The following is a 27,861-nucleotide window of genomic DNA, read 5'->3' as shown; positions in this document are numbered from 1 at the left end:
CAGCAGCAGCTGTGGGCTCACTGGAGACCTCATGTGTTTGAGGTTACACACCACAGGTTGCTTGAAGGTTATTTCAAAACACTTTGTAAATGGTGGTGCACTCATAGTGCAGTGAGGGTGCGGAACAGCTGAGTCAGGCAGAAGACGGAGGCGGTGAGCGCGGTGCACTGTTTGGCTAGCAGCTTGGTGCTCAGGTCCTGGCAGCTGCGCTTGCTGTTGGCTCGCTCTGCTGCCAGACAGAAGTCCCTGAATGAGCGAGCCACGTCTGCCAGGCCCGCGACGGCCTCTGCGTTCCTCCGGTCACACCGTTCGCAACCAGAGAACCAGAGGCATATACCTGCCAACTCCACCAGGGTCCGGAAACTGTCAGCCAGGGAGTGAAGCATTGCCTCTGGGCTCTGTTCAATCCCCACCACCTTCTGGCAGCCTGACATCAGCCGCCGTGCCTCTATCTGGAGCACCCTCTTGTTCTCAGTAAAGTGGGCAGGGCAGGTGTCCCTGGGGTGGCGACCTCCATGGCCTGTCAAGGATCGGTCAGCGCCGCTACTTTCCAGAATGGAAAGGAGCTGGTCCACGTCTACGCGGAGTACTTGGAAACCGGTTGGGGGTTCTGGGAAGTGCTGCTGGCCCAGCCGACTGATGGTGTCCTTGTGCGTTTGAGACAGGAAATGGTCCGAGGCGTCAGACAATGGTGAGAGGAGAGGGCTGAGCTCAGAGGTAGAAGAGGAGAAAAGGATGGAGCGTGGGAAGGAGGGGGAGTCGGTGGAGAGAAAGGAGGGACCGGGTGGAGAGGTCACGAGAGGAAGACTTGCTCCAGAAGTCGGAGTCACACCGCTGCTCTCTGTGCGGCAGGAGAACTCGTAGACCGTCAGCTCCTCGTCAAAGCTGTCCCCGCTGCTGAAGCAGTTGGTGTAGACCGGTGGGCAACCACAAGCATCCAGCGGCACCTGCACCCCTTCCACAACTGACTCACATCCAGACGCTAGCACAGAAGTGCAGCCAAACTCTGACTTTAAGGGTGGGGTCGTCCCCACCTCGGCTGGGCCCTTTGTCTGGGATGGATCCTCACAGATGGTAAACACCCTGCAGTCTGAGGAAAGTGTTTTTGTTGAGTCTGAAGTCTGCCCTGTAAGGCTACAAAGACCCATCAAAGGTCTGTCGCTACTGGTCCTACTTACTTTCTGTGACTGACTATGAAAAGGGAGTCCTGGCCCATTTAGATTCTGCGTGGTCACCACTATTGGAGGGGGGATAGAACGTGACTGATTGTTCATTTTATAACCTGGGATGTCTTCACCTGGACTTCTGACCCTCATCTTTGATTCTGGAGCATCTTTTATAGGCCCAGGAGTGTCCATCTTTAGGCCTGACGTGTCTCTTTGGAGGCTGTTCACTATGGAGGCCGGAGGCTCCGTTATTGGTCCTGGTGTGTTCTTGACAGGCCCAGTGTACAGAAGCTGATTTTGGTGTTGGGGTTTGGGCTCAGTTTGGACAGGCAATGGAGAGCTTGCTTCCTTCACCTCTAACCCAGAACGAAAACTCGTTGCTGAGTTTTTTTCAACAAAAAACTCCCCATCCCTCTCGGACCCTATGACTGTTGTATCCGAATCGTCTGACTCCACTGATTCTGCAGTTGTGTCCATTTCAAAGTCTATTGTTTGTGTGACGTTATCAACGCCTGTAACTTTAATGATGATCTCCCTGTTGTCCCTACTGTTGTCCTCAGCAGGCCTCTGAGGTACATTCCCCTCAACAGCTTTGTTGATGGTTTCCTGGGAGCGCGATAAATAAAGTGGCAAATTTTGAATCTTCCCCCTGAGTGTGGAGGCAGATAAGCTACCCATAAAGCTAGGGGAACATGTCTGGAAGAGGAAGTGAGTTGGAGAAGGAGGCGCTTTGGAGAGATTGTGGACTGTGGGTGTTTTAGCTTTCACTAAGCTAGAACTAGCTAAACTAGCTTTGGCTTCATCGCTTCGGGGCTTGTCGACATTTTGATTCAAACATGAAGCAATATCACGTGTAACCTTACTTTGCAATCTGGTACCTGAATTAAATGTAGGAGATGTGGCTTTAGTTGCAGCTCCAAGCTTTGCAGTGATAGAGTTTATAGCTCGAGTGTAATCGGAATTTACCAAATTAGTCCTTGTATGAGCCTCAGTGTCGGTAAGAGACTTAACAGTCATTTGAGACTCGCCTTTACTTGATGTAGCCGAATTTGCACTGATGCTATGCTTCGTAGCTATAGTACTGCTGTCTTTCTTGTCATTTGAACTAGAATTTAAGGAATTACTCACCTCATCGTCTTCAAAAACACTGTCTGAATTGCTGCTGTGAGTAACTTCATCACTAGTAGTCATAGCAGAGCTAAAGACATGAATGGCGTCCTCATTAACACAGGTGGTGATGTCTAAATGTAATTGTGCTTTTTTAGTGTGACTTTGCTTTCCTATGGGCCTTTCCTCAGAATGAGATAAAGACATTTTGGTGGAGGTTCCCGTGTTTTTGCTGCCCCCTTCTTCCATCAAAAAACAGTCACTTTGGGATTTGGGAAGAGCTGGTATTGGAGGTAGAGGGGATGAGGGTGGAGGTGGGGGTGGTGAGTATGATGGAGGGTTTGACTTTTCACACACACCTTCAAGCTTAAGTTCCTCTACGTATGAGTTTTGCTCTAGGGCAATCAGATGCGCTCCCAAAAGGCCATTACTACTCTTTTTATTCACATCTATAGAACATGTAGGCAGTGTGTTGGCCTCCGGCTGCCTCTCGGCACCTATGAGGGGTCTGCTTGAACTGGGTGAGTACGCTCTCACAACCTCTTTCTTCTCTCTTCCCCCCTTACCTTCCTCCACGCTGGTTTCTGGCAAAAACATATGATTAGTGAACGGCCCATTCCCCGACACACTGGCTGCCTCCTCCTCCTCTCCCTCCTCTTTTGCCTCACCCATCTCCCTCTGTTCCTCCCCTTCCTCCTTTCCGTCACCCCTCCGGTCAGCACTCTCCTTCCCATCTGGATCCACCCGGCAGCGGACAACGGTGATGGTAGGAGACGCTGCCTTCACCACATCTGTGACCGATTTGGATTCCATTGCATCGGGTTCCATCTCCATTTCTTGTTTCCTGGTCCTGAAGGGGGCCTGTGGGTCTCTAGTCTGCTCTTGAGACCCCAAACCACGGGGAGAGCCAGATCCATGCGAGCGGGGTTTGGACAGGATTGGCTTTGACTCGAGCTGAGCTGGCTCCCCTTCAGAGTGAGTCAAAGAGGAGACAGTAGGACTGGGATTCTGGGTTTGCGCTGAAGGTTCAGGATCTGAACTCAGCATCTGTGCATCATTGGCTTCTGCTAAAAAGTTCTTATGACGCCTGCTTGAGACCACGTCCTGCTTGTCTGGATCTGGCTCTGGGTATGACACCCTAGAGGTGTAATCCGTTTCCATGAAGGAACGGCGCTTACGGGATCTTTTCCTGAGCTGGAACAATGTTTCTCTGCCTCCTCCTTCCTCGTCTCCTCCTTTTCTGTCTTCTTCCACTTTTCCATCTCGGTCTGTGTCTGTCACAGAGACTCTGATGTCACTGAGGCTGAGTGTGCTGAGGAAGTCCAGTTTCATCTCTGTGCGAATATCTGCAAGACAGAACAACCTCAATTAACTCAACACATTAACCTCCTGTAACACTTTATTTTTCCTTGACGATTTATATCTGATTGTGGTTTCCCTGAACTAATTTATTTCTATAATAGGGAATGTACGTCACTATCTTTGGGTACGGGTGTGGTTTTTCACTGGGGATGTGGGAGACATTCTAGTCTTATTTTTGTCTCCCTCACTTTTACAGCTTCAGTTTGATTAGTCTATATCCTTCGCATTCCACTTCCGGGATTGCTCTGGTGCTGCAGGAAAATCCGCCGGATGCATGTATTTTCCGTTTCCTTCCGCTTTCTTTGTGTTGGAATTTTAATTCTGGATGAATTGAAGTAATAGGGGGCTGCGTCCACATGTCTGCTATCCCGGTTATGGATTGTTTGATCACTGTGGAGGCAAATAAATATAGCACAATATATAGTATACCTTAGTGGAGTAGAAGTATAAAGTAGCACAAATTAGAAATACAAAAGTTAAGTACAAGTACTTTAAAACTGTACTTGGGCACAGTGCTTGAGTAAGTGTACTTAATTACTTTCAACCACGTCCACTGGACTAATAATTATCTTTGGAGAGTTAAGTGTAACGGATGAAATGATGTCTTTTCTGATGGTAAAGCATGGTTGCACTGAGCTCTAAAGGCTCTATAGTCTGAATCTATATAATTAGTGGACCACATCCAGGTCTCTGGTACAGTAGGTGTGGTCAGTAGTGTGATCTACTACTTGCCTGGCAATTATATTATGTTGCTGGATAATGCAATGTTATGTCCCTTTTGTGGAGTAAAACCTTCAACCACTAGATGGCAGCAAATGTGTTTTCATCACTCCACAGGGCTTAAAAATGATAGAAGATAATTGCGATTAGCCTCCCAATAAAAACCACATCACCTCTTGGCATGGCCCCCGAGCTTGGGTCTTCAGGTGAGGTGAAACGATCTCTGGCGTCAAAGAACTCTTCATCAGAGCTGCTGTCTCCGAAGCCAGGCGGTGGCTGAAGGATGGGGATAGGCTCCAGGTCAACCGCCTTACCCTGATCCTCCTCCACCTCCTCCCCAGCTTCTCTCTCATTACGATGCAGGGTGTGGGGAAGGCTGCGAGCGCTGTCGGGGGTGATGTTGGAGCAGAGTTTGTAGTAGCAGCGAGCGTCGCTTTGGTCAAAGTTAAACACAAACTCCAAGTGGGAGGAGGAGGACGGGGAAGGGGATAGCAGATGTTCTCCAAGACTTCCCTCCGCGCTTACGCTTCCTCTTTCATCTGCTCTGCTCAGCGGCTCGCCCGTCTCTTTCAACATCTTCCTCCTCCTCCACCTCCGCCTCCTCAACTCCTCTTCTTCATCTTCATCATCCTCGCTGGCCTCCGGAGGGCTCGGCAGGAAGTCCACAAGGCGGGAGAGCTCAGCGAAACACAGGGAGCTGTCGTCGGAGCAGGGGTTAGCTGAACCTTTTTGGACGTGGCGAAGGCTCGGAGAGGAGGGGACGGGTGCGAAAAGTTGGGGGTCGGCGCCGTCGCCTGACCTCCTGCAGCCGCCGCCTCCTCTGTCGCGAGTTGTGAGGTGGATGAGGGGATGGGTGTGGGCTGGTGGAGGGGCGAGGAACTGGGGCTGAACGTGCCTGTGAGAGTAGTGTGGATGAAGCTGTAGGGGAGGGTGGCCATGGGCATAAGCGTGTGAGGCAGCGTTGGGGTGGAAGGAGGAAGAAGAACATGAAATTAAGTCATCTTCCTCCAAAGCATCGAGGGAGTCGCTGGAGGGGCTGGTGATGACATGAGAGTCAGTATTACAAGAATCTGATGCTTCTGACAGTGACACAGATGGCTGCTCCTCTGCTGCTCGCACCTCTTCTCCACCTCCACCTCCACCTTCTTGTTCCACGTTTTCCCGCTGTTCCCCAGGATCGTTGTCCGTTACCTGGGTCTGTGTTTTCCGACCATCCTGGGCTCTCTCCGTCTCCTCCTCGTGCTCTGGATCTTCATTCTTATTCTCTCGGTTTTTATCTAGGGGAGACTTCTCCTTTTCGTTGTCAGCATCCTTTTCTTCCTTCTGCTTTTTATCCTCCCACGGTTTATCTCCCTTTTCTCTGCCATCTTTGCTTCTCCTTCTGCTCCTGTCTTTTCTTTTTCTTCCGTCTGGGTCCGACGAGGACCTGACGCGAGGGCACGGCCTCTCGTCATGAGACACCTGGGTGACCAGCGCTTCCATGTCGAAGTCGGAGGAGGTGTCTGAGTCGCTGCCACACCGTGACACGTAACCTGTGAACAGACACCAACATGGAAACAAGTTATTTATTATTTGGAACATCCTGGTGTGTGACTTTATGGACGTATGCATCGTTTTTATGGCTGTACATTACGGGAAATGTGTACCCTCCTCAGCCGACACTCTGTGCTTCTTGGAGTCGTGTATCCAGGGAAAGACGTTGAGGCTGGGGTCAACAAACACTCGACAGTACCCTGCTATTAGGCAGGACATATCTTTGGCGGCGGCTGACTCCAATAGCAACGTGATGGGCTTTGTATGAGAAAGGAAAACAAGGAAAGAGAGGGAAGGGAAAGCCAATATCAGCAGTGGAAAAAAACACTAAGCATACAGTAATCCTGTCACATCTAAAAGGCTCATACTATTGATGAAAAAGCAGTTCTACCTCTTTTCATGCTGAAGTCTGCACATTGTTTACAGGAAAGGGTAGACAAAATAATGCAAACAGCTCAGTAAAAAACTATAGTAACATAATAAATCACAATTAAAAACACAGCTACATGTTAAGTTGAATACTAATTCCTAGTATTCTTAAGCTATAAAAGAGGGAGTTTGATTCGTTAAGCTTCAGACCTCCAAAGAGGCTAAATCTCCTGTGAGCTAACTGCGGGTGTATCAAACAGCACCAACAGAGGGTGAACAAATAATGGTAATTGGTACGCAACCCTAATATAACCCACCTTTAAATAGCAGTGCTTATAATGCTGATATACTGACTGCAAAGTAAAAGTTATTTTTTGACGAGGTTTACAGTGGTTAGGGCTGGGTATCGTTTAAACATTTTAGAGACCGGTACTGATACCAGTTATATAAAGTCTATTTTAAAGTGCTGATATTATGCTTTTTGGCTTTTTCCCTTTCCTTTATTGTATTATATATCTTTTTTGTGCACGTTAAAGGTTTACAAAGTGAAAAAGCCCAAAGTCCACCCCAAAGAGACTTACCATCTCCAACAGAAAACACTGTTCACAAACTGCTCCAAACAGCTCTATTGTAGTCCAGCCTTTACTTCAGAGACAAACGTGCGTCACTTTGTAACACACGTTATAATGCTCACCTAGCTGCTAGCTGCCCTCATACTCTGCTTCTGACAAGCTAGCAATACTTACTGCGCATGTGCGACTCCCAACAAAGATGGAACAGAAGTGAGATGCCTCACTCTGTAGCTAAAACAGAGAGCTCAACACACAGGGTGAAAAGAGGAGCTGCAGCGATGTGCAGTACAACAAATATATGGTGTTTTTCAATTATGAACCTGAAAATGAGCACTTTAACAAAAATAAATTACAACATTACACATTACGAAACAAATCTTTTTTTTTTTTTTTCAGCTCCTACCACGTGAGGCGTCTTTTAGAGTTTTTCCTGCGTGCCTCTCATAACAGCCAATCACACGCATTATTAGATCTTGGTAGAATCATGCTGCATGCCTTTTGGCTCACTGACGATGATGAGATTCGCTGGTTAGGTATTGAAATTCAGTATTGAATGACAAGGCACTTTTTGATACTCCAAACTAAGGAGGCCATTCGGTTGGTGCCTAAAAAGTATTGAATTCAGTACCCAGCCCTAGCAGTGCTTTGTCTCCCCCCTGTGTGTTGGGTGTGCGGGTATATTCCTGCTCTTACCTTGATGTCCTGCAGGTATATTTTCACCAGGCTGACCTTGTCGGATTCAGGCAGCAGCTCGATGCGCGTGATGCTGGTGAACTCTGTGAGGGGGGACAGGATGCCCAGTTTGTGGTTGACCACCTGACTCACCCCGTAGCGCGCCCCCACCAACAGGGTCACCATCGACTCCCTGTCCTGAAGCTGAAGGGGGGGGGGAATGAGAAGACTGAAACTTCAATGAACTGCATCCCAACAAAAAAGTAAATATACATAGAAGCTGTGTCTCAAATCAGAAATTTACATTTACTGTCTGATCAAGTGTAATGCTGGATAGGTTAATGAATAATAATGCATCATATTTTGAATGTGATATTTTGGGAGTAAAATCTAAATCTGCAACGTAACCAGTAACTCTGTCAGGTAACTGTAGTAGTACAATGTTTTCCTCTGAAGTGGAAGTACACAGTAAGTCAGTAGTATACAGTTGGGGTGCATATTAAGTACTTTAAGGGCCTTCTGTAAGTTATGTTGGGGTATAATGGTTTTGGCAAAAGCTGCAAGCAGCAATACAGGAGGCCAAGCAATTGGCCCGTTACCAACAGGCACGTTTTGAACGGGCACTGCTCTAGTTTCATTTCATTTCGGAGGCTCCTTCAAAAGGCAGCCAACAAATGCAGCCTCTTTTTACTAAATGTGGAGGACACAACTGATGTATCCTGGCCCAGGATTCCCAGCACTATTTCGGTATTCGAGGAGAAGAGTAATGCAGCAGAGAAACAGAGAGGATAACGTGTTTTCCTTTTCTGTTCTCTTCCCTTCTCTCTGTGATAAGGAACATTCTGGAGATAATGGACCTGCAGGACAAACTGACTCCCCCTGCAAAAAAATCACATATGGGACAATTCAAAAAATACATGTACAAGTGATTTTAAGTTTGTTTTATTCATGCAATAATGTTTTAATCATGTTAATAAAGACTTTAGCTGCAATTTGTTCTGTTGACGTTGTTAACTGCCATGTTTGTCTTAGGACTGTATGTGTCCGGGTCAAAGATGGCGTGGGAGGCACTGCTGCATTCCACCTGACTCCGTGTCCTAATTCCCTTCATCCCGGTGGACAGACTAGGGCCAAGTACAGCAGAGGGTGACCAGGAGGAGGAAGAGGAGAAAAGCCGGCCGGGGCCACAGAGAGAACGAGAGAGACAATAAGCTGCTAAAAGCAGCTCATAAAGGCAGACATGAGGTAGCAGAAGGAGGCAGAGGAGAGAATGGACAGGCTCTTCTCTCTACTAGAAAAATTAGGAGAGAAATAGAAGAATGTCGCAAACAGGAAATCCTCTCTAGACCAGACTGTCTCATTTCGGAGACCGCTTGATTGGGCCTTAGTGGTTGTTGAAGGACGGTGCCGAGGTAGAGTCCAAGTCAAGTCTCAAGTCTCGTGGTTATATTGAGTGTTGTATCAACTGCTGTGTTTCATCCAGGCAGCTCAGAATACTGCATAACTATATAATAATTCAAAGCATTGCAGCCAGCGGGACGTAAATGATTACGTAAATCTACGTTTGGCAAACAGACAAACGCTCATCTTTTCATAATATCTAGCGAACAACAGTCAGAGTTAACTCTCCAATTTTGTATCTGAAGCAAGAAGCAAGCTAATATTAGATGGCCAATGCTGAGCTAAACATGTTTGCTAACTTATCAGGGTGCGTTTTCATTGTTCAAGAATCTCGCATCTCGAGTCCAAGTGGAGTCTGAATTCTTGTGAGGACGAGTCTCAAGTCAAGTTTAAAGTCACTGTGTGTGACTTAAGTGCGACTCGAGTCGGAGTCTCAAACTCGAGTCCCCATCTCTGAATTGGGACACAGCTATAGTAAACAGGTGGAAACCCTACACCTACCATCATGGTGGCACTGAAGGATTTCCCTCCAAATGACTTGAGTTCACTCAGCTCCTCCAGGTAGTTTAACCGTGTCTGATCGACTGACAGACCCTTCTGCTTGGGATCGTTCTGGGATTGGCTCTTCTTCATGTGGTAGCTGATGGCCTTCCTCAGATCCTTCTCTCGCATGTTCCTCAACAAGGTGGATGACACAAAGTTCTCTATGCCCCACGTCTTCCTAGAGCAAACACAGAAACACAGGCTGAGGGGGTCTGTCTGTGTGTACAAGACTGTTAGAGAGCTGAAACTGCATTTAGGATGTGTGAATTTAGAGTAAATATGACTGGATTAGCATCTCCTTTGAATTTCAAATCATGAAATGCATTCTTGATGCTCACCTAAAGGGCTGAGAGCTAAAAGACTGCAGTTGAACTATGCCACTTGTGTAACTGTGTGAATGTTAGGGTGGGGCAGGGTGCTACTCAAAAGAACAAGTTCAATAAATAATTATTATTGTCCCTCCAAAAAGGTAGGACCAGCATGGAACCCCACTTTGCTCTGCGTAAAATCCAGTGTTAATTATAGTTAAATGTATTAGATATAAAATGTGTGTGTGTGTCTCACGTGATCATCTTCAAGTTGGTCTTTGGTGACTGTCCACAGCTCGCCAATCTCTCCTGGATGTGCAGTGCAGCGAGTTGCAGGGCGGTGTTACACCTCATTTCAATTGCAAAGCGCTCCTGCAGCACATCATTCACCCCCTAACACACACAAACCATACAACACAGTACAGATGGTAAAACAATGACAAAAAAATAGAACCAATTCTGAAACAACCTTATGTTTTGTACACATTTCAGGTGAGGTCAACAATGGTTTGTAAACTAGTGGTATGTCTCATTTGCAGCATTTACTTTAACAACAGGAGGTAACTGAGTTTAAAAAAAGTAACAAGAACTTCCTGTGGAAACAGGGCGGGAATACAACTGTGGTGGGATTTGAATGAATGAAAAACTGCATATTTAAAAACAAGCTGACCTTTCAGTCTGCCGATATACATCACGGTGAAATGTGTCAACAGGAGCAATAATTGGACTTTTTGGAGGCGTTTTAGGGTAAGTTAAGGGTATACCTTAAACCTACAAATTATAACAAGTATCCAAACAGATTAGCGATATGAAGAGTAAACTGCTGCAGCCTGGGGGTTACTGTATCTGTGGCTCAGAACTTCATCAATCTACCTGCAGGTAGAGGTACTCAAAGGCATTGGGATCCTGCTGCAGCAGCGTCTGGAGGGGTTTGGGCATGAAACAAACACGGAACAGACATCTGTAGGCATGGGCCTCTCTCTTCTGGACCACCTGAAGACACACACACACACACACACACACACACACACACACACACACACACACACACACACACACACAAACATACACAGCAACAAATTTAATTCTTCGAATGCAGGTTAAAGCTTTCATACTGTCGCAGATCAAACCCAACTCCAAATGGAGCTGTAGTGTAGATGTAGAGGTAGATGTACACTTGAGGAGACATGTGAAACAATTGTTATTAGTGTGTGTGTGTGTTTACCTGCTGTATCCGCTCCTCCTCATGTAGCAGCAGTAGTATGGTAATGCTGTGCTGCTTCTCCAGCACCAGGGAGAAGTGTTCAATACGGCTCAGAGAAAGCTTTTCCTTCAGTGTCATCACAATGTCCTGATGCACAAAGAGCATTACATCTTGAGAGACAATATTTGATGACATCGGGAAACATAATTGCTGAGGCGGAGGTATGCAGGTCTCATTGAAGCAAGGGAAAGTCTGAGTAGTTGGCAAATCTAGGAAACGGATGTACAGTATATCTGATGCTAATAAAAACTGAGGGAGTGAGTATGTCACATCAGTTTGAGCTTTTAAATCAGACTATAAATTCAATCCAATATTGTCTCAGTTATAAAGTTAGATTTAAATATGAAGCCTACTGCAGACCTGACCCTACATCACAGCATGAGCATCAACATTGGCTTCAGTTTTGGACTTCATTAAGAATCACAGAGAACACTTCCATTGCATAAGCACATCATGAACGTCTGTCCAGTATCCAGTATGAACAATAATGAATAGGAATGGATATCAATATGGTAGACTGTAGCATTGCATAGTACTGCACCTTGACTGTGGTGCTGGAGTCAAATTTAAAGGCCTTGGTCTGCCCGTTCTCCAGATACACCTTCAGAACATTAGGCAGGAAGAGCAGCGAGTTGCCCTGCAAAGCAGACATAGGGTCAGGGGATGTGTCAGATGAAACTGTGGACGTCTTAAAACCTGCTGGTTCCAGACGATTAGAAGTAACAGCCTGACAGGGAGATATGAGATAGTTAGAAAATTAAAGCACTTTGTGTCTCTGTGCTTGAGACATAGATTTAATTAGATGGTTTTTATTTGCCCGTCGGTCTGTTTGTCCTGGGTAATAATATAAACATAAAGTTTATGAATGTAGTACTTATCAAAACCTCAGATTAGAAGGGAATTGCAAGGGAAGAAAAGACAAAATAGAGAAACATACACATACATGTTACATATGTATTCCATGCATACATAAACCAACCTGCATACAGACATGCAGGCACATTTACCTAAATTGAATAAGATTACAAAAGCCTTTCGATGTGAATACGTTTTTAGCTATTGCAATTGCAAAAAGATACTGATTTAGCAAGACTGGGTTCAGGTAGGTTGTTAAGAGTTACAGCAAAAGCTTGATCCTCTTTAGTCTTTTATCTTGACATGGAAACAGCCAACAGGTTCGTGCCTGACGACATCAGGCAGTAATTCAGAGATACAGTCTGGGGCCAGGCCATGAAGTGCTTTAAAAGTAATGGCCAAAAGCTTTTATTTGATTCTGTAAAAAACTGCTAGCCAATTTAAATACATTAATCACATTTAAGGTTAAGGGCTTAGTGTTGTTGGAAAAGGGACCAACTGAAGACTATTATTCTGTATGACAATTTTAACCAGATTTCCAGAATATTGGCAAAAGAATTATTAGAGCTGGTGGGGCTAATTCTCCAGTCATGTGCTATTATACCCTTGCTTAAGAAGAAGGCGCAATGAGATGATATCATTAAAGAGCACCAGTCAAAGCCCAAATGGTGGAAAACCATGTGGAAAACATGATGGAAATATGACATTTCGGTTTGTTTCATGTATTAATTTAAGGAACTTTACAGTCTGCTCAACGCTCCTCAGAGATCTGATCCTTTCGTCTGCTGCTATTTTTAGTCTCTTCAGTGAAGATTCAGTGGGCGTTAAGTCAGATGCCTACATCGTGCTTTATTTGCTAAGCCTGTTTCCACTGAACACATTTTCAGGCTGTTCTCATTCACTGTTCATAAACAGTATATACCTATGAAAAGTAATTAACTATGTAATTAGTAAATAACCCATGTAATCGTGAGCCAACCTCCGACCTGCGGCCCTTTGCCATATGTCGTCCTCACTCTCTCCCCTCTTTCCTGTCAAATCTTCAGCTGTACTACTAAGTAAAGGCAAAAAAGCCCTGGGAATTATGTGAAAGACATTTCCTTTGCATTTTTTTGCATTTTCTTGAGTTGTTTTGCAAATTTTCTGCATTTCCACTTTAAAAAAAAATTAAATAGTTTACATATGACAACATATTTACGAAAGGAAAGAGAGGGATTAGCCTAGTCTCATTTTCAGCTCTTCTCACAGAGCTTTTCTCCCCATAATGTGGCCTGTTTCTGTCTGCCTAGCTTGTTCACTGTGGTGAGTCACCATCCCTGCTCTCTTATCATTTTAGAAAGTGTTTTTCTGTAATGACACTCTGATGTAATGCAACATTAATGTCTGTATGTTTCAAAGTTCAAATGGAGAGCTTTCACATTTTCAACAACCACTCCCATGTCAATCTCCCATCTTCCATATTTCTTGTTTCCTCTCCATTTTAATGATGGCTGTCTCTTCCTTATCTCCCTCTACCTCCCTCCCTAATCTGATGCTTATTGTCCTGTAATCACAAACATTAGGACTGGAGGATGAGGCAGATATCGATCCGTGTTTTCTCCGGGATTAGTAATGGGCACTCCAGCCTCTGTGGTTTTCCTCATCCAGCTAATTTCACATCCGCTGGTAGGGTGGGAACTCTGACCAACCAGAGCCAGGCTTATAAGAGAAAAACTGCATCATATACTATGACCAATTATAAAACACTGCTCTTTATCATTATGCAAAGCTACAACTACAAATACAACTCTTGTAAACCAACAAAAATTATGTTGACATTCAGTGTTAAAATGCACTGTATATCCTTGAGGCCTGACAAATGTGTTGAGAGTATTTCCTTCTTCATAAAAACATTGTTTACATCCATGTTTACTAGCCTGCAGTCTCCTTCTTCCCTGCCTTCTGTTGGGAACCGAGCAGTGTGGTTAAACACTATCTTTTAAACAAAGATCTCAGAGCATGATCTCTCAGATCTCTGAGACAAAGGAAACCACATGTCCCACATGCGGCCTGAGCGGCCTTTTCAAACAAAGAGAATGCGGCCTCCATGCAACTGTAAAAGCCTAAAAGTCACACCTCCATGAGAAAAGATGGCCGGAGGTCTAAAAAACGACATAGTTGTAGTTCACACCTACATGTCACCTTCAAGAACTCTGATTCCCTATTGGCCGGGGTCCCTGAACGCAGCACGGGTCTGTGCCCAGGTGACCGGGGATATAATTACTCTGGTCACCCACTTCTCATTGTCATCCACTGCATGCGAAAGCTGCTAAAGGGTGCTCTTCTCTGTGCTTTTCGATTGCAATCCCGTTGCTGAATGAAGGCACGCAGTCAAACGTTTGTACTCTAAATAGTTTCATTTTCCGGACGAGTGGACTATTTTTGGTGTTCTGGCAACACATTGAATCCTGTGGAAACATGCGTTCAGTGTTTTGACCTCTGCAGAAGAGAAAACACAAGAAATTGGACAACAGGGACTCTCTTATCAAGTCGACTTAACTGGTTCTTCACTGCTTTTGGAGAGAAACCAGCTTTTTCGGTGAATCACTGACGAGTGAGACGGATCCGTTTTGTTTACTGTGGATCATCCATGGGGCCAAACAAATAGGAACACACACAGTAAGGAGGCTTACGTTTCTGGGCAGAGAAATATAGGTCTGTGTTAATGTCAGTAACCGTTATTGCTGCAACTTGTTACTACATTGAATGTGATTAATTAGTAAGTGCTACTGTTGCAAATGTCTTACTAATATGATTGTGACCACCGAGTCCAATTTATTGCTGTGAAAGTACTGGATCATGGTACTTGTTGAATGTTGTGTTTGATACTGTAGCTTATATTGAACTGTAATGCTACACTGCTATCTCCCGCTGCAGAGAAGTTAGTTACTGTACAAGTGAGATAATAAACCTTCCGTTTGTCACTCGAACCACAGCACCGCGACGTAACCAGACCGTTACCTCGTGGCCCTGTGTAGACAAAAGGATCGGTTATTATTACGGCAAGAAGTCAGCTGTTGGCCCACAAGAGGCTGGGAAATAAACATTCCCCTCGTTAGACAACTTCTCAGACCCCTGCCATAACGTCAAGTTAGGTTAGAGTTCTGAGTGAATGAAAAGATTAGTTATTCTCACTTAAAGAAAAGAAAGATTCCAAGTGTCTTTCTTTCTCTAAAGTGTGCTTTGCTTTTCCTCTTTACACACTAACCTAACACACGTGCATACACATATGCGGATCAGCTGACAGCCATAGTCACGTGGTATTGCAACCAAGTTTCAAGTTTTGTGTATTTCCTCGAGTAGCCATTTTGTGCCTTGCGTAAAAAACTACAGAGCCTCACATCCCGCGGTGTTTCATCCGCCATCACACACACACACACACACGCATGCACGCACACACGCACGCACACACACACACACACACACACACACACACACACACACACACACACACACACACCCAAAAGTAAATAGGTTTATTGATTGAAGAACTATTGATTGACAAATAATAATTTGAAGGTTAAATAAATTCTATTATACTTTAAAGAGCAGTTGTTTGTGATTATTTGTGTGTATGTTGTAGTAACAGCTGGTTGAACAGGTCTGTGCTCGAATTTCACCCTTCCTTTGTTCCTTTCAAAGATACCAGATAAATTCCATCCATCCATCTTCGTCCGCTTATCCGGTATCGGGTCGCGGGGGTAGCAGCTCCAGCAGGGGACCCCAAACTTCCCTTTCCCGAGCCACATTAACCAGCTCCGACTGGGGGATCCCGAGCGTTCCCAGGCCAGGTTGGAGATATAATCCCTCCACCTAGTCCTGGGTCTTCCCGAGGCCTCCTCCCAGCTGGGACGTGCCTGGAACACCTCCCTAGGGAGGCGCCCAGGGGGCATCCTTACCAGATGCCCGAACCACCTCAACTGGCTCCTTTCGACGCGAAGGAGCAGCGGCTCTACTCCGAGCTCCTCACGGATAACTGAGCTTTTCACCCTATCTCTAAGGGAGACGCCAGCTACCCTCCTGAGGAAACCCATTTCGGCCGCTTGTACCCTGGATCTTGTTCTTTCGGTCATGACCCAGCCTTCATGACCATAGGTGAGGGTAGGAACAAAAACTGACCGGTAGATTGAGAGCTTTGCCTTCTGGCTCAGCTCTCTTGTCGTCATAACGGTGCGATAAATTGAATGTAATACTGCACCCGCTGCGCCGATTCTCCGACCAATCTCCCGCTCCATTGTCCCCTCACTCTCGAACAAGACCCCAAGGTACTTGAACTCCTTCACTTGGGGGTAAGGACTCATTCCCTACCTGGAGAAGGCACTCCATCGGTTTCCTGCTGAGAACCATGGCCTCCGATTTAGAGGTGCTGATCCTCATCCCAGCCGCTTCACACTCGGCTGCGAACTGAACCTGTGAGTGCTGAAGGTCACAGGCCGATGACGCCATCAGGACCACATCATCTGCAAAAAAGCAGCGATGAGATCCCCAGCCCACCGAACTGCAACCCCTCTCCACCCCGACTATGCCTCGATATCCTGTCCATAAATACTACAAACAGGATTGGTGACAAAGCGCAGCCCTGGCGGAGGCCAACTCTCACCTGAAACGAGTCCGACTTACTGCCGAGAACCCGGACACAGCTCTCGCTTTGGTCGTACAGAGATTGGATGGCCCTGAGAAGGGACCCCCTCACCTCGTACTCCCGCAGCACCTCCCACAGTATCTCCCAGGGCACCCGGTCATACGCCTTCTCCAGATCCACAAAACACATGTAGACCGGTTGGGCATACTCCCACCTCCCTCCAGGATCCTTGCGAGAGTGAAGATCTGGTCCGTTGTTCCACGACCAGGACCTCTTCAACCTGAGGTTCAACTATCGACCGAACCCTCCTTTCCAACACCTTGGAGTAGACTTTACCGGGGAGGCTGAGAAGTGTGATACCCCTGTAATTGGCACACACCCTCTGGTCCCCTTTTTTAAAAAGGGGAACCACCACTCCGGTCTGCCACTCCTTAGGCACCGTCCCAGACTTCCACGCAATGTTGAAGAGGCGTGTCAACCAAGACAACCCCTCCACACCCAGAGCTTTAAGCATTTCTGGACGGATCTCATCAATCCCTGGGGCTTTGCCACTGTGGAGTTGTTTAACTTCCACCAGGGAAATTGACGACAATCCCTCATCATCCTCCAGCTCTGCCTCTACCATAGAGGCGTATTAGTTGGATTTAGGAGTTCCTCAAAGTGCTCCTTCCACCGCCCTATTACCTCCTCAGTTGAGGTCAACAGCGTCCCATCCTTACTGTACACAGCTTGGATGGTTCACCGCTTCCTCCACCTCCTGAGGTGGCGAACAGTTTTCCAGAAGCACCTTGGTGCCGACCGAAAGTCCTTCTCCATGTGTTCTCCGAACTTCTCCCACACCCGCTGCTTTGCCTCTTTCACGGCAGAGGCTGCAGCCCTTCGGTACCTTGCAACTGCCTCCGGAGTCCTCTGGGATAACATATCCTGGAAAGACTCCTTCTTCAGTCGGACGGCTTCCCTGACCACCGGTGTCCACCATGGTGTTCGTGGGTTACCGCCCCTTGAGGCACCTAAGACAGCTCCTCGCCGCAGCTTCAGCAATGGAAACTTTGAACATTGTCCACTCGGGTTCAATGCCCCCAGCCTCCACAGGGATGCACGAAAAGCTCCGCCGGAGGTGTGAGTTGAAAGTCTGTCGGACAGGGGCCTCCTCCAGACGTTCCCAATTTACCCGCACTACCCGTTTGGGCTTACCAGGTCTGTCCAGAGTCTTCCCCCACCCCCTGACCCAACTCACCACCAGATGGTGATCGGTTGACAGCTCCGCCCCTCTCTTCACCCGAGTGTCCAAAACATACGGCCTCAGATCAGATGAAACGATTATAAAATCGATCATTGACCTTTGGCCTAGGGTGCTCTGGTACCAAGTACACTTATGAGCATCCCTATGTTCGAACATGGTGTTCGTTATAGACAATCCATGACTAGCACAGAAGTCCAACAACAAACAACCACTCTGGTTTAGATCAGGGAGGCCGTTCCTCCCAATCACGCCTCTCCATGTGTCTCCATCATTGCCCACATGCGCGTTGAAGTCCCCAAGCAGAATTATGGAGTCCCCCACTGGAGCCCCATGCAGGACTCCACTCAAGGTCTCCAAGAAGGCCGAATACTCTGAACTCTTGTTTGGTGCATATGCACAAACAACAGTCAGAGTTTTCCCCCCCACAACCCGCAGGCGTAGGGAGGCGACCCTCTCGTCCACCGGGTTAAACTCCAACGTAGCGGCGCTCAGCCGGGGGCTTGTGAGTATATACTAAAGCTGATTTGTAAGCTATAAGCATTAAGGCTGCAGAATAACTGCACCCCATTGTTCTCCCACTCACCTGTGAGTGTCCATTGACTTCCACCTCCTCAGCAAAGTGAACTTTCACTGGGTTGGACCTGAGCTTCGCCCTCTTCTCTGGTGTGATGAATGATGACTTTGGGCCCTAGGAAGAATAGAAATCAATAAATCACGTTGGCATAGTATTTTATTTTTAAATAATTAAACTAGGACTGCATGTGGTACAGGTATCTTTTCAGTGAAGCACAGTGAGGTGGTACATATGAGCGAAATGAAAAGATACACAGCCCGTTCTTTTTGCATGCATGCATACAGGAATGTATTATTTAATAGGTTGATCATATATACCCTGTTTTTCTTTGGTTGACTTCTACGGTAGGTTGCAGACTAAAATCATTTTGCCAGCTTCAATGCCATGAATGACATTAAAGCTATTCAACTATTCAAAACTATTATGTCAAACCAAAATGTCCATGATTTCAAATCGGTTGAGATTATGCAAAATGCTGAGGATAAGCTTTCATTATTTAATTAAAACAAGTGGAAAATGTTTAAAGAAAAATCACAAGCACTGTCCGGGGAGGATGTGCACACTGGATACTGGACAATGAGAGTAATTATGATATATAGATGGGTGCATCCATAAACATGCATTAATTTAGTCATTATAATACTACTTAACTTTGGAGTTCTATCAAGGGATTTACATTCAGGAGATATCAATTTTGCTTTTATATTAATCCTAATGTTACAATCCCCAAGATCTCCGTCTGTAATTATTGCTCTTTTCTTTGTTTGTTCGGCCATAGTAACCCGCAATGCTAGCAAAAGCCGGAAAAAACTGTGCGCCTCTTCAAACACAAGTAAGTTGAAAAGCGAGACTGTTGAGTTAGCACCGCCTACCCTTTCTGGCAGACCAACCGCTGCTGGGTGATGGAACTGTGCGCCGCTTGTGACTTTTCTCAGTAATGTCGGCACAGACATGCAGTTCTAATACTGCAAATGCAACGGCTATCATCAGCGTTCCATAGGCTCAATCAACATTGTGTAACCTCTTCCAGCGGCAGATAACTAGATAAATAACAGACATTTAAATTTTAAATCAAAATATTTTTTTATATATATATATAGATTATTACTGCAAGTACAGGTGCTCAGTAACAGCAATAAGCAGATAAGAGGATAAACGCATTGTTGCCTCCATTACTGCAAAACCAGTTAGTGGTGGATTGAAAGCACCAGAAGAAGCTGCTCTCCTCCTGCTATTATACCCCTGTCCGATTATAACAAAAAACCTTAATCACTTAGGCATGCCTTGGTTCGTGTTTTGTGACCACCAACAAGCACGGCAGAGATGAATATTTTCTGGGAAATGATAATAATTCCTCAAAGTTCAAGTTCGATTTCTTGGAGGAGCTGTGAGCTATGAATCAGATGGTAAAGTTGCTTCCATCAGCAGAGCCGCTGGTGAGAATCTGAAGAATATTTACCGATCTACTTCACCTTCAAGCAAACATATACATCAGCTTCACAGATTGAGATCCATGACCTACACACACACACACACACACACACACACACACACACACACACACACACACACACACACACACACTGAGTGATCATAATAGAGTGTGTGTCTATCTGAGGCTGTGGGGGGAGGGTCCGAGGGCGTACCAGGCTGTCACTGTTAACACTGATGTACTGTGGTGGGAACTTGGTGACAAGGCGCCTGTTAGCGATGACGCTTGACCTCAAGCCGCACTGGCGTGCTGATTAATGAGTGTGTTTACAACAGCGATTTAAAATCCCATGTGTCTAGAGATACTGTACATGTCTAGTATGTAAGCATGTGTACACATACATGACTGTGTACGTTTGTTCTTTACAAGAGGAAATGTTCATCTAAAATGCTGCTGTAATTGGAAGAGTCTGCATCTAATTAAATGAATGTCTTGAGAATAGAATAGGTGTGTATTGCCATTTGTACGGTACATTGACATTTTTGTGCATTGTTCTTAGAGTCAGCTCTACAAAAAATATAAGAAGAAATACAATAAAAAATACAATAAAAATTTATATAACTATATAAATATAATATATATATATATATATATATAAAGTAGAAGAACAATATAAAAGAGAAAAAAGTTGTAAAATCAATAAAGTTACAATTGCGGAAATGCAGCGGAAACATACACTGTATAAAAACTACAGTATTGATATTATTGCACCTGAGATGTTTTTCTTTATGTGTAAATGTGGAGTGTGTGCATGGGCGTCATTTTGGTTTGAAATGTGCTGGGGACAGAGACGCATTTTCAGATGTGCTGGGTACAATGTGTACAAAAATGTGATGATTTCCGACACATTTTATGAAGTTTTAGTTTTCAAAAAGGATTAGACATATGAATGATGTTCTGCTTCATGTATCCAACCATGTTGACAGTGTGACATGACGTGACATCAGATTCAGAGAGAGGAGCTGTGCAGGATTGAAAAAAAACACTTCTGGAGTACTTTTGGAACACTGAATAACTGTGGAAAGAGTTGCTTCTGGGGTTTCTGCAAACACAATCCTCTTGAATGGAGAGAATGATTCCTACAGATCAGGGGAAGTTTCAATTCAACTCCGAAAAAAAAAGCATTTCAAAACGGAATCTGACAATCCCTTGAGAAAGACAAAGCAAACGTCCCTGGCTCCTTTTTGTGATGTGTAGGGAAAAAAAGTTTATCCGAATTTAGAGCGCAAGTGAGCGGTGTTGAAGTGCGAGCAGGCGGCTGAGCCTACGCACCGTCCCGTGGAATAACGGTACAGGCGCTTCAGTCATATTGTGCAACACAATATTTGTAGTTCTGCACCACAGAACGGCTGTGTCTGTGCCTGCCCTGTGGGGATAGAGATTTTTGTGGATTTGTTGGCATCTGTCGCTCAAGAATTATACGTGTTATGAACTTTAGTTTTTTTTTTTTTTTAACTAAATTGAGCTCGAGGTTTTCAAAAAAAGTGGTGGGTACAAAATGACTCATGACGAAATCTGATAGGTACGTGTACCCACCGTCCCCACTGAAATCGACGCCTAAGAATGAGTGTGCATGTTGGTGTGTGGTTAGTTAGATACAGTAGACTTACCAGCATCGTTCTGAGGACAGTCATTGTCAACGTATCTTGACACTCCCTGAAAAAACAGAGGGTGGCTGGAAAGGTTAGACATGATCTGCATAGTTTAATTTTAAACAGCATTTTGTGTTGTATGTGTTGATGTGTGTGTGTGTGTGTGTGTGTGTGTGTGTGTGTGTGTGTGTGTGTGTGTGAGCTATCAGTGTGGACCTGATTATCTCAGCAGCTTGCTCCGGGGTCAGGTCATCGACAGCGATGTTATTGATCTTCACAAGCTGGTCGCCAGGGACGAGCCGACCATCTGCAGGACCACCTGGACACACAAAATGTCCTTGTGTTGTCATGATTGAGGGTTTTCAATGTGGCCTGCTTTAATACTGCAACTGGGGTTGATGACAGGCAGCAGCTCGTATTCTAGTGCTCTCCTTTCATCTCACACTGATGCATAATTTTCCTCTCCAAACCTAACCATCCCAGCGCTAGGAGACCAGCAATCTAAGCACTGTAACCACCTTCCTCAACTATATCCGTTAGCGTTTAACATAATGTTACCTTACATTTATTGTCCCGGGGTCAGCATCCAGCACTAAATATTGTTGTCACCACTACTGATAGCATTAGGGGCAAATCCTCTCTGAATTCGCTCAAGTAGTCAATATACAAGTAAATGTGTTTTATATCACTGTATTAGTAGAGGAATGGAAGGAATTGAACAAGAGCATATGAACAACAGGGCTGTGACCAGAAGTTACAGTGGATAAGAAAGAGAAAGTTCTCTGCGCTTCTGCAGACCACAACAATCCGGTGCAACCAAAGCAGGACAAAAACGGTATAAAGTAACGGATGTTTGCAGTTGGAGATGATTTCTTGCACATCCTATGCTCAACAACTGCTCCAAATACAAGGAGGATTAGATTCACATTTTTTCAGCTAAAGGTATAGTGTGCAAGATGCAGTCCCAAAACTTTTCAGGTGTGTGGATATGATCAAAATAAAGGGTGCGGTGTGGTCTGAGCATGGGTGCTGAAAGTAAGAGGGTAAGGAAGTAGGGAAGGGCCCCCCCCCACTTCACGTTGCTGCGACCTCATCGCAAGATGGTCTCTACTTTACATTGTTTGCAATTGGAGATGATTTCTTGCACGTCCTATGCTCAACAACTGCAGATAGATTCATATTTTTGTCTTAAAGTGCTCATATTATGCTCATTTTCAGGTTCATAATTGTATTTAGAGGTTGTACCAGAAAAAGTTTAATTTTCAAAAAACACCATATTCTTGTCGTACTACACATTGCTGCAGCTCCTCTTTTCACCCGGTGTGTTGAGCTCTCTGTTTTAGCTACAGAGTGAGACATCTCACTTCTGCTCCATCTTTGTGGGGAGTCGCACATGCGCAGTACCAAGGTAAGGACTACTAGCCAGTCAGAAGCAGAGTATGAGGGCGTGCCATGCTAGCAGCTAGGCGAGCATTATAACGAGTTAAAGTGACACACGTTCGTCATGGAAAAAGGCTGGACTACAATAGAGCTGTTTGGAGCAGTTTGTGAACAGTGCTTTCTGTTGGAGATGGTAAGTCTCTTTGGGGTGGACTTTGGGCTTTTTCACTTTGTAAACCTATAACGTGCACAAAAAAGATATATAACACAATAAAGGAAAGGGGAAAAGCCAAAAAGCATAATATGAGCACTTTAAAACAATAGTCAGGTGCCCATATAAGGATTGAAACAATTTTTTCTTGCTGTAATCATTCCTCCTGTTCATACTGGCCGTAGTTAACCGACATGCATTTACTGTACAGTAAAAGTGAAAATCTTTTAGTCAAAATTAACGATTTGGAATGTTACAAAGTCCAACACAAAAGTTTAAATGCTTTAAGCAATCATTTAATACAACTTTATTTCTATATAAATTTAAACTTAATACACAATCAAAAAAATGAATAAATAAAAACAAAAAAAGCTTCCTGAAGTCTAAACATGCTAACAGTTTATTGCAAGTGTTGCAGACTGCTTACAGAGCTTTAGCAGCGCCAAAGTGGCGCACTTTTTTAATGAATTAACTTTATTGGTTATTGGTCAAATAAAACACGGACACAGATCATCTGCAAATTGCCAAATAAAGGTCGATCCCTAATTAAAAGATCCCTTCTTAACGTTAATTACGTTCCCCATTACTTACATTGGGAGTGCCACACTAGGTAACTCCTGCCATTGCCCTTGATGTAGGCACTAGCATTACAACTGGAGCTGCTTCCTGGGCGCTGGACAATAGCTGCCCACGACTCCTAATTAGTTATTATGGGTTAAATGCAAAGGATATATTACTCGTATGGGTAATATGTACTTGGCAAATAAAGATATTATTAGAAGAGATTGATTAATGGTCAGTATGAACAGGAGGAATAATTGCAGCAAGCAAAACCTATTGCTCTTTGAACTGCTCTCTGGTCAAACTATTACAATTATTATTACAAATGCTGTTTCATTAGTGCATTAGTAAAGCTGAGTTTAGATGGAGGCATGGCAAACAAGTGCAACATGCTGAATATTGCGAATATTTTATTATTTTATCCTAGAGCCTTCCAATAGCTCTAAATGTAGGTTGTTTATTTTATTTATGCAAAACGTAACAAAATACTTTCTAGGAGAAAGCGTGTAATTCTATTTTGGTGTACCATCACAAAGACATGAACAGTGTCATTGGCCTGAGTTTCCACCATACAATTGCTGAATCTGAAGGAGGCAGCACAGCAAAACCGTGGTTGAGACTATAGACAGCATACATGAATTTATGTAGGCATGTGCACTTAAGTACAGATGTACCACTCATCTCCCTATTACTATCATCAACAGCATGTTTTTGTCTGTGAAACATCAGGTAACCCTCCAATACTGAGTTATTTAATTGTGATACAAGTTATTACTTGATGTTAATGCCAATCTAAAATGAACATAGACAGGGCCAGGTGACACCGATAGCTCTGAAAATGCTTTCAAATAAAGAATTCATATTTCCTGTCAAAATGCTGCAGCATGTACCAGAGAGACAGAAAGCCAAGGCTTAGTGGGGCCATTGGAGACATGAGCAACAGTGTGTGTGTGTGTGTGTGTGTGTGTGTGTGTGTGTGTGTGTGCGCGTGGCGGGGACAGGCAGAAGCAGATGGTGACAGAGCAGGCTTGAGCCAGACAGGCGAGAGCGAGGTAATGTGCCCCCAGACCTCAGGGGCATTAAGATCCTTGTGGCGCTGCAGCTCAGCTAAAGTATATACATACACTGGAAATAATTGCTGTTAATGTACAGCAGGATTCCAACAGTATTAGCCTGTTATTGTTAAATACAGCACTTTACTGTTGATACAAAAGAGAATCTGTTAAATAACGCTCTATTGACCGTTTTGTAACAGAACTATAATGTATTCATAAAATACAGCTGTTCTGCTAATCAACTATCCAAAGTATTTGAGTTAACATTATCATGCAGTATTTTTTGCATTTTGATAAGAGCACATGTGAAGCAGGATCTGTCATTTTCTTCATCCATCCCCAACTTACTAATTCTTTGGTAAGTAGCAATTTCATTTAATTCATAAATCAGTGCAAAGTCTATCAGGGATCTTTCCAGTTTATTTGCATTTCTGAATACATATGTGCTTGTCATGACAGAAGGATTCAGCAGCTAGCTAGAATTTCGGAGATTCGGAGATGATGGCCTAATAGGTCAACACGAGGAGGCCATTTTATTTTCTAAATTTCTAACTTAATGTGTGGACACATGTATTTTGCCAGTGAATTCATGAAGCATAATGATAGTCTTGACAGTGTAAAATGTTTACAGTCTGGGGAAGTGTTATTTGTCTTCTGTTTCGGAAACTGTACAAGTGTTTGGATGTTCCAGGCTAATTTGGATGGCTGAGGGCTTAGTTCAGGGCTTGGGATATTTATTTTTTTGTATTTTTATGCTCCACATTGTGATAAGAGGAGATAAGGGGCGTGGTAATTTTTTTTATATGAGAAGCTGCAATGTATTTTGGAACTCAGGTTTCTCAGGTTTTTGTACAGAATCGTTTAATATGCAATTGTTCTTGCTGTGAACTTTCCAATTTTATCAAAATAAAAAGTCAAGTGCACTAAAAAGCTCTCTTTTTGATCTCACACAACTATTCCCATGTGTATAATCTGCTAAATCAGTATTAATTTAGGTTAAAATAGGTTTATTAGGCTAAAAAAATAAATACAATACAAATACAAAAATACAAATACGAGAAAATCAGTCAACTGCAAGATACCGTAAAAGACAGACACTGCCAGTGCAGTGTGATGAAACACTTCATGAGCTGGTGTTGGGGAGGATGAGAGGAACCAACCAGACATAGCTGGGCTCACCTAAACATGCAGTGTCAGCTATGAAATCAAACTCCCTCATACAGAGTAGTACTGGATTTCTTCTACTCAATATTTGTCCAGGGTGAGAAGTGTGACGATCCCCAGAACACTAATTGAGAAAAACTATTATTTTGCACATTAGGTCTTGCAAGTAAACTCTTAAAAAGTGTGAAAAGTATTAAGGGAAATTTCACAGTTCGAGGTGTTTTCACTGTTGATTTGTTTAACTGTTTTTTTCCATAATCGAGAAGCCCTAGTGCCACGTTGCTTTTAGGGACAAGGGTTACATGTCTGTGATGTGTATGTATAAACAAAACAAGGTTTGTTCACTGGGGGCGCTGGGGTGAAGAGACAGGTGAAGAGAGGGGTTAGCTTAGCTGTCAATAACTAATTCATATTTTGTCTAGTAGTAGTAGTTTAAGACCTTCTTGTAATGTTGCTTTGCTTTTCCCCTCTTATATCTTTCCATAAGTTTCATATGTAAGTCTTGTGGTACCTGGGGTGACCTCCTGCACCAGGATGGGGGTCTGGGTGGACAGAGTGAGGCCATGAGAGTTGAGGTTGGGGTCTCGTTGGATCTGAACGGTGAAGCGGAATGGGTAATTCCTCTGATCAGAGCCACTGCTCTCTGCTGACTTCCCATCCACTGCAATCCGTTCTCTGGAGAGGAACAGGTGGGCATCAGTTACCTACCCAGGCACCCACAATTCAGAATCTTACTTTGCGTCTTATGTAAATGCATTTCTGCTCAGGCACTTTGATCGGTTTATTAGAAGAAAATGGAGAGAACCAATACATACAACAAACAGTAGCAAAATACAGCATCAACTCTTTGTTTATTGGATGGACAAAGCTAATGCAAATGACTTGATGGGTCACTAATGTGAATTTCCCATGATCTCCTACTACATTAACTAATGAACTGAAGTAAGACAAAGAGGGTTTACCTGCTCAGAGAGTGAGACCTGCTGCCGAGGTCTCGGGAGCGTCTCAGCCATCGTCCCACCACCTGCTCTACCCGGCTAGTTCTACGGGAAGGGGAGCGGCTCCTGTCCTGCGCCTCCATTTACCTACAGGTGGGAAAAGGTCAAAGGAGTTATACATTCATACAGCATAATTGGATAAATGGCTTAACATTAGTGCCAGTGCAGTGTGATGAAACACTTGGCTCAGGTGGTAAAACCCTTATCAAAGCCAGATTTCCTGAATGGTGAAAAGCAAGCTCAAGTGTTTTCTGTCCATTTAAAAAACAGAAATATTATAAGAGAAAGTAAAATGTTTATTAATCAGTCTTTTCAAATCCAACTCCATAAGATCATTGCAATCAGAATAGAAGAAAGAGGCAAATTAATCCCAGGAGTAGGGCTTTTACAATTCCAGCTCCTAATGATCACAAAAACAGAATAATCAAGAAAAGGTTTTTTTTGCACATTACATTTTGCAAGTAAACTCTTACTTTGTCTTGTTCAAAAACAATGTTCAAACGGGAAAAGTATTGATGGAAATTTAGCAGTTTAAGGTGTTTTTCACTGTTGATTTGTGAATTTTTTCACTGTTTTTTAAGTTCAACAACTGCAACAGCTTTCCAAAAGTCAACGCATAATCGTGTTACATAGTCGTGATTATGATGTTTTCCATAATCGAGCAGCCCTACCCAGGAGTGAAAATATCTTGCAAAATGCAGTGCTTCAGAGACACAGCAGACACACGTTTGGCTTGGCACTGGGACCTCTGAGGCCAACAATGATGTCATGTGTGACTTCATGCAGCCTAATAGGCTTTTAGCCTGTGTTATGGGCCAATTGCCTGTTGCATTCAAGCCTCAGTAAACATCAATATCAATAATTCCTAATTATCAATAAGGATGGTGTATCCTTTAGATGGGTCCCTGTTGTGTTTGCTGTGAGGCAGGTGGTTGGCATAAATGATTGTCGACAGGCCGTGGTGGTTGGTGAGCTGCTGGTAATGGACATGGGTCGCCTCTGGAGTCTGTGGGGTTTAGTCAGGCTAATACATGGGGCTGGACTTAGGAGTTAATGGGTCTTTGCGGAACCTTGCAATATTCTAGGTAATGCTATATC

The 27,861-nt window shown here is 44.3% G+C and overlaps 1 protein-coding gene across 1 annotated transcript; it reads right to left on the bottom strand.

Moving 5' to 3' along the window:
• Positions 1 to 26,846, bottom strand: frmpd1a (FERM and PDZ domain containing 1a). Its single transcript, XM_078266030.1, has 14 exons — positions 26,746 to 26,846; positions 26,277 to 26,440; positions 21,611 to 21,713; positions 21,413 to 21,458; positions 18,320 to 18,424; positions 11,559 to 11,654; positions 10,979 to 11,104; positions 10,627 to 10,746; positions 10,010 to 10,146; positions 9,404 to 9,623; positions 7,523 to 7,705; positions 6,002 to 6,146; positions 4,529 to 5,887; positions 1 to 3,619 (listed from the first exon to the last, which is right to left on the bottom strand). Exons 1-14 carry the CDS (start codon positions 26,844 to 26,846, stop codon positions 102 to 104), a joined length of 6,423 nt encoding a protein of 2,140 aa, XP_078122156.1. The 3' UTR covers positions 1 to 101.
• Between the last annotated feature and the right edge of the window lie 1,015 nt (positions 26,847 to 27,861).

This window comes from Sander vitreus, chromosome 2, assembly GCF_031162955.1.
Source record: "Sander vitreus isolate 19-12246 chromosome 2, sanVit1, whole genome shotgun sequence".
NCBI classification, from domain to species: domain Eukaryota; kingdom Metazoa; phylum Chordata; class Actinopteri; order Perciformes; family Percidae; genus Sander; species Sander vitreus.
Note: the sequence above shows the minus strand (reverse complement) of the source record. Positions and strands in the feature narration are given on the sequence as shown.